The 8066-nt window shown below is 36.1% G+C and overlaps 1 protein-coding gene across 5 annotated transcripts in view; it reads left to right on the top strand.

The window, feature by feature from the left end:
- The first annotated feature begins 380 nt into the window (after positions 1-380).
- The window catches only part of LOC135127725 (uncharacterized), a 453958-nt gene continuing 446272 nt past the window's right edge, over positions 381-8066 (top strand). For all 5 annotated transcript variants that reach the window (XR_010280270.1, XR_010280271.1, XR_010280272.1 and 2 more), the window contains exon 1: positions 381-772. Coding sequence is in view for 1 of the 5 variants with exons in the window: in XM_064054298.1 (XP_063910368.1) it covers positions 649-772 (124 nt within the window). In the remaining 4 variants the exon portion in view is untranslated. The remainder of the gene's footprint in view (positions 773-8066) is intronic.

The following is an 8066-nucleotide window of genomic DNA, read 5'->3' as shown; positions in this document are numbered from 1 at the left end:
CCAAGACAAGAAACAAAGTGCGGAATGAATGGGAAGATCATCACAGCGTGTGTCAAACCCTGGCAAAACCTCATTAAGACACCCCTTCACGTTTGACGTGCTCCCGAAAATAATAAATACATCAATTAACTCTCACTTAATAACCGCGAGCTTTAGACGTCCATTATCCGGCAAAAATCATAAATTCGTTCGTCGAGAGGGACAATCCAGTCCACTTTTTGACTAATTATGTAATATTTATTACCATAAATGCCTCATCCAGCGTGCCTGCCGCACTCGGGCACCTGTTAATTTCGGGCGCATGTGTAAATTGTGCAGGTTGGCGGCGGCGGTGTTCTTTTGTGCGAGTCTTCCTTCGGCTCAGTTTCGCTCCGAGCGCCGGTTCGGTAGTACGCATCCGATCCGAACGAACGAGCCCGCTGCATTACGACTTCGTATGCGCTCACCTTAACATGTCCCGCTGCTTTTCGAGCCGCGATTTCCGCGTCGCGCCGATCTTTTAACCCCGTTTCGGACCTAAAGGCCGCCCCTCAGCCGGACTGTGTCACAGATTGCTAAATTTAGCGGCTTGTCGAAAATAGAACCGCGCCGATAAGTCGAATTCCGGACAATTTGCACCATAAGCGCGAGTTGCGGCCGACAATGTGAATGTCACGTGGGTTGTCAATGTTTTGGGTTGTTCGGTGTAATTGTGGACTGTTCGAGATGGGCGGCATGAAGAGCTTTTTCGCCTGTTTGATCCTGGTCGCGCCTATTTTCCTACATTGTGCAGGTGAGGTTATCTCGTTCCGCAGACGCTTTGTAGGATGTTTATCGGAAAGGGTGAATTTATTCGGGCGAAAGTTTCTTTTCCCGATTTTTACCCGACTTATTTTTAAACTGACTTGCGTTTTATTTTCGAGACCTGACTCATGTTTATTTTGGCCAGACTCACTTTGATCAATTATTAAACCCGTTTAATTAAAGCGCGATTTTGTGAAAAACCGACCCCATTTTTTCGACGTTCTTCACCGAAAATTCTTTAATTAAATTCTTCGACCGGCGGAATCTGCAAATTCGGAATGTGCGAATTTTAAACGAGAGACGGTTTTTAAATGTTACAAGCACGTGCTCGTGGTTCTTGCGTACTGAAAATGTTTTTTTTCGGAAATTCGGAAAGGCTTGTAGAGATGGGAGAGGGCGTAATTTGCACCGAAATTATTTTCGTCACGTTTTAAAAAACGTCAACGATAATAATAATTATGAACGAAGAGCTGAATCACAACCCTGAGCCGCTGGATGTTGTGAAACACAAATAGGTTGGAATCTTGGCAAGGATCGTGGAAATTGTGCAAAATTATCTTTGTTATCAGAATTCAAAATACGGATGATCGAACTGAATGCTGCAATAATTGTGACATCTTATAATTTTTTGTTACACTCGGTGTTGTAATATGAATAAAAAAAAACTTTCGTCTGAGTGTTAATGAATCATTTTTATAATTAAGTATTTTTTCTTTGAAATATAAAACTTGTATTGACGTTTTACCCGGTTTAAATCCGAAAACTTGTTAAAGTGGATGAAATCTGTCAAACTTGTTTTTTTTTTGTTACGATAGTGAGGACATTGTCCTATGGGTTTTTTGTCCAAATTCTGTTTTTTCTGTAACAAATTTCTGGCACTCTGTCAAGTTCACTGCATGAACTATATAACTTGAGGAGTTTTCGACATACTTACGGAAAATTTATACAGGATCTTTAAATTTTTCATTTTAGTAGTAACCTTAAAACTAATGTTCATACGTAAATAGACTAAAATAGAAATCTCACTAGAAGTATGCACCACCTAAAAATAGAGGACTCGTTATAAACCGATAAATTTAATCCAGAGTAATTATTTTTTCGTTTGTTCTATCGATTCCCAGGGGCTGTGGAGAATTAAAAAAATGTGACTTGATAGCAAAATCTCATTCAATAATATTTCTTGTCTACCACGTTTAGAAAATGCATAACTAAAGTTTTATGTTGTTCTTGAGAAAAGCAAGCTTAAAATTCTTTAGTTATTTAACATTTTACAAATTGTTGACAATTCTGGCATTATGCTTAAATCCGAAATATAATCAAGCTAGATATAATATTTCTACAACAATTGCACATGTGTGATAGCCAACTTTCATTCCTCATCACAATATTCCTGCCCTCTCTATGCTTTACTACAAAGTTTGTAACATGAGGAGCCTCTAATATCCTTAGTGAAAATATACTTAGTTGTTTAGAGGATCTTAGAACTTTACGGTCCGATCATGGTTTTAAAACCAACGTTCGTACGTTATTATATTTTCACAAAAATAATGAGTCAGGACACTGTATAAAACTTTAAACTAATACCAAACTTCTATAGTTTAATTACCAAAATCGTTCCACTCCTTGTTATGTCTACGTTTCAAAGGAAAGGTGAATTTCATCTAATATCCTGTTACAGCTTTTACAGTCTAACAATTAACAACGCATTTTTTATGTAGCAAACGTCGTTAAAATTTCCACTTCTTAAAAATTTCAAACTCTATAAAACCGAGTACGTCTCTTGAAAACCGTTTATAAACAACTTTTTTTATCGTGTAGTCATTTGCGTATAATTAAATTCAGCTGAAAAAAGCTGTGTTTACTTTGCAAATTGACGAGATATTTTTTGTGAATATGTATTTAATCGAAAAATAGTTTTTTGTGCCATATCGATACAGAAAAGTATTTAGCGTCCTTGTGTTACTATCGATCCGGATTAAAATTTCAGTTTCATCAGGACTATGCCACAGACTACTGAGTTAGCGGCCTGTTTAAAAATAGAACTGCGCCGAAACTGGCCATTTGCACCATAAACGCATGATGTGAATGTCACGTGGGTTATAAATCGACTATACAAAATTGACGTTACAAGATTTCTGTATACGGTTATCTCGTCACGCAGACGCTTTATGTTTATCGAAAATTAACGGGGTGAATTCATTGGGGCGAGAAACCCCCCTTTGTCCCAATTTTTACCCAGCTTATTTGATTCTCGTTGATCAGACTTACCTTAATCAGTTGTTATTAAACCTGTTTAATTAACGCGAAAACCCCATTTTTTTCGGCGCTCTTAACGGAAATGTCTTTAATTAAATTCTTGGAATTTGTGCGAATTTTCGCCGTGACAGTTTTATTGTGCTTATGTTTCTTGGGTATGATTTATTGCTTTTTTTTTAAATTCATTTGTTATTAGTCGTAATGGAGATGCGAGAAGCCGGACCGAAAGTATTTTCGTCACGACTTGTTTCAAAAATCGTCAACGATAATAATAATTATGAACGAAGAGTTGAATCACAACCCTGGATGTTGGGAAACACAAACGGTGTGGGGTTTTGGCAGGGATCGTGGAAATTGAGCAAAGTTATTGTTGTTATCAGAATTCAAAATATGAATGATGCAGTTGGTCATATTTGTGTTAGTTTTGGTCTTTTGATTTTTTGTCCGAATTTGATGGGTGGAGCAGACCATATGCGACACCCGCTGTGGAAAATTTTAAATTTATTGCGATCTATGTTGGCATAAATTTAAATGTTAAAGTACCTAATTGATGAATATTATTTTTAATTCCAAATACATACAAAATTTATTGCAGTTAATGTAAATTGTTGAAATTGTTTGCGCTATGTTTAGTTTGTAGCTAACAAGATACTTTTTGAAAATATTCTTAGTCGTTTAGAGGATACTTTAGGTTTACGGCCCCATCGTGCTTTAAAAACTAATCTTCCTACGTTATTATATTTTCATAAAAATAATGCAGTGGAGCAGTGTATAAAGCTCTAAAAAGATTTGATCCCAGCTAATACCGAACCTCTATAGTTTAATTATTAAAGTCGTTCCTTTCTTTGTTCATATCCAAGTTTCTGAGAAAACTTTTACAGAATTTACTTAATATCCTGCAACGGTTTTTGAGTGTGTGTTTTACAAAGTCACAGAAAAAAAAAACATTCTTTATTCAACAAAAATGGCTGAAATTTCCACTCTTAAATATGTAAAACTTGAGGGTTGCTACTGTACGGAAAAATAGGCCCCCAGTTTCCGTCTGTCTGCCTGTTATCTGTCACCTGCGTCGATAAAATTTTGCATGTTAAATGCTACTTAAACTTTATATAATAATATAGATACTTCTGTACTTGTGGTTTATGAATCCGCCAAAGCGAAGCATCGGTGCAGACCTCGCAGTATGTTGCAACAGAAGCAAAACCTTGGCTTTCTGTAATTAGAACTTTTTACAGCGTTGATATTCGTTTGTTATATGCAAGTCTAAATAAAATGACTTCAAAGTACACGTCCCTTTTTGGTACGCGAACCTAATTAAAATTTTCTGTCTTGTCATCAGTGGTTTAATCGAAAAACTTTTCAACTAAAAGAGCCACTTTGTAATTTCATAATTAATCAACATCTACTCCGTTTGTATTAAATAATTTCTCCTCAGTCTACATACATGCAATGCAATTTTAAAACTTTGTTCTCTTGGATACCTTCCCATCATTATAATGCAAGACAGTTATAATCTAGTTGCATTGTGAATAAAATATCGCTTACGAGAACTGGAATAAAATGATATGCATTTGTTCCCGCAACGATTTTCTTATCGAGTGTTTTTTTTTCGTCGTGATTTAGTCCCAAGTAGAACTCGACTATAAGAACGTTAAACCTTTTAACGTGTTGCATTGCGGGTTACGAAACTACGTCTAAATTGTAAATCAGGACTTATCGTCTGGGTTATTGTGCGAAAACATTAAGTTGACGTAAAGGCAAAACATAAAATTTGTTGGCTCGTTCCAACCCTAAGAGAAGGGTTCGAAACGTCTGCACCCTTTAAATGACGGGAAGTTCTTCCGCTCGAAACAAACGATTCGCATACTTTATAGTAATTGTCGTTAAAAGCAACATTTAAAGCCATTTTTGTTGTTGTAGTATTTCCTTTGAGAATTCGTTGTCAACGCGACTTCATTAAGAGGATTTTTCGGCCGAATTTTTGTTTAAATTACTGTTTTCAAATTGGAAATTCCGAATTTTGTTAACGGAGCATTTGATGAATTTTCGTTCGGTTGATTAAATTTTTCCCGACGCGAAAATTGCACTTTTTGAATTACAATTCGATGAAACCGCGAGCTGGTGTTTATCACACGAAATTAACGTTGTTTTGTCTGGAAAGTGGATTTTTATTGTCGATAATTTTGCTTTTGAGATGGAACAGCTCTGGTTCTATTTCACTTGAAAAAGTTTATTTTTGCGTGCAAACTCTGGTAATTGCTGTTTCATGTTCGGTGTATTGTGCGTAGGCTTTGCACCTAACAATAGTGTTTTCGCGATTTTCGCCCATTTTCCGGTTGGGTTTAAGCCGTCAAAAATATTTCCCAGTTTCTGTTCTTTTCCTCGGCGCATTTAAATTCAACCTAAATTTATATAAATTCAATTCCTTCCAGCGATTTTAAACTCGGCACCAATTTAAACGCATTTGCATATTTTTTACACAAATTTTCGTTCGTTCCGAATAAGAAAACTATGGATTTAACATATTTTTTCTACTTCTTTCACGTTCCGACGTAAAAAATCACAAAAATGGAAATTTCGCAGTAGCAGCACGAGTGAAATTATTTTGTCTGGGATTTGTTGTAATTCCGGTGCAACACATTAAAGCACTTACAGGCGACGAAATAATCTCATGCAAAATTCAAATCGAAACATCCCCATATTTCTCCCCAGGAGTACTTAACTTATATGCAGATTCAGGGGATTAGGAATAATTCCATTTGTTATTGCGAATGAGCATTGAAGAGTTCATTAAATGTTGAGTGCTCGGTGGAGCGTATGGCAAGGGGGGTTGTGATGAGATCACCAGACTGAAGATACTCGATGCCGAGGTTTTGTTATTCTTAAATTAAAGAAAAATGCTTTGTTGTCAAAAATGTTCTTTATTCTTTTCAAATAATTATATCAAGAGTCAATATTTGGAGCATTCGAGTAGAATTTTCTCTACCAAATTATACAAATGGAATCGGTTACGTACCACTGGAAGTTTTCGAACGAACCACTCGACGGAATTATTATTTTTTGATGGAAAATTATGCTTGGTGCAGTGATTGGGTTAATTTTATATGCGAATAATATTCTAGCCGTTTTTTGTTGCAATTCTCCGTTGTGTCCATACATTAGATGTATAAATATTAAATAATGTGTATATGTCAACAGATTTCTTCAGTGCGAATGTCGTCACCGGCAATGAGTCACCCATCATCGCCGTACATACTAGAACCCATAGGCGTCGTATCGGGGCGGCGTAATAAACAGAAGTTATGACACTTTTACAAAAATTTCAACAATTAGTTTGTTACAGACCTGCACTGTAATTTATCAACTGCTAAATTACGTATTAAGCCCCCAGCATTGTTGTTGAGTTCCTTTTCTCCCAACACTTGAAAGTTGAACGTACGCTTAGTGCATATCCCTTACATGTCGGAATAAAAAGTTTTTACTTTCCTAACGGTTCTGTATTACTTATTGTTATTAACTTTGCGAAGTTACGAGAAATAGCGTGCATGGGTGGCAAACTTCACAACTTCCTCACCCGATATTTTAAAATAAAATAAAACCCCGTATCGACGCCACTAGCGGAAGATTTTATATCGAACCATCCTGCCACACTAAAATCTGACAATATTTCCCCGTGAGCATTATTGTGTTGAGGAATAGATAGCTGTCTGTCTATTCTCGTAGTCCTCATAATGGTGGAAAAGCAATTCGTCTGTACGAAATTGTGTAAAAACAACGACGGGCGGAAATAAAGTGAGACATAATAGGCAGAATGTAGGTGATGGGAAATATCGAAGAGAGACACTCTGTGTATCCAAATAGGTTTCGTGTTCTTTGATGTTTGACTTTCTTTGTGTATCAACAAAATGTCATTTGCTTTCACGTGTATTTTTTCGTTTTATTAAAAATTCAAAATGTTTTTTCCTTACGTTACCCATGTGTAATAAAAAATGGATCGGTCCCTAGAGGGACTTTGTAGAAGGGGCTATAAGTGGTCTCGTATTGGTATGACCTTTGAACTGGAACAGGTGTAATATTAGTCGCGGAATTCAGCATGTCTGGAACGAGGGAACAATTTCGCGAACTAGAAATATCCCTCGAATTTATTCGAAGCAGATTTTCAACAACGAGGTTTACATCGAGTACCTCCTATTTTATTGTTAACACGAATGCAAAATTGTTTGTTTAACCGGGACTTGAAGTTTTCTGTTTGTTTTTATGGTTTATTTTGGGATTTAAATCCGCCGCGCCCAATTAATCGTCATGACGATGCGATCAACATTTCAAAACAAAAGAATTTAAATTTACTGTAACCGCCGATTAGCTGTTTTGCTGCCAGTCTAAATCGGGATTCTAATTACGTTTGTATTCCTATTTTCCCCCTCGTGGATTCTATTTCGTTGTTTTTTTTCTCGCTATCTGTTGAGCCCACATTTTATATAAAATCGGGGCGAGTGATATTTGACACGTACTAATTTGAGGAATTCAAGAAGCCATAAATTAGGGGAGCCTGAGTTAAGTGCCACTTCGAATTTGTTGAAAATAGAACACGAACATGAACGTTGTGTTACATTACACCTGTCTCTTGGGAAAAAAGTTGTTTTTTAGTCGCATTTTCGACAAGCATTGCTGCGGACTGTCGTTGGGTTGTGGGAGTTTCAAACGGTGTTTAAATGACTTGAATTTCATAGAAGATTTTTGTGGTGAACATTTATTTCGGTAAAAATATTCGGCTCAGTATAATATTTTTTCGACAAGTTACCTTTACCGATATATTATACAATTGTTCAGTGAAAAATATAAATGTCATATGACAAATTTTTTGTTACAGTAACTAATTTTAACGATATGTTTTTATCATGGAAGTTAACGAAAATAACGAAAGCTTAGTTAAAAATGTTGGATGTACAGTTGAAATCATAGACATTCAGTAGAAATTGAACAGGTTTGTTAGAAAATTATGATGTTCTTTATAGTTAACACCCACA

The sequence above is a fragment of the Zophobas morio genome, unplaced genomic scaffold (genome assembly GCF_036711695.1).
Source record: "Zophobas morio isolate AGI-343-1 ecotype UQ-CSIRO unplaced genomic scaffold, CSIRO_AGI_Zmor_V1 ptg000012l, whole genome shotgun sequence".
In the NCBI taxonomy this organism is placed as follows: domain Eukaryota; kingdom Metazoa; phylum Arthropoda; class Insecta; order Coleoptera; family Tenebrionidae; genus Zophobas; species Zophobas morio.
The sequence above is the reverse complement of the archived record's forward strand: the minus strand, read 5'-3'. Positions and strand labels throughout refer to the sequence as shown.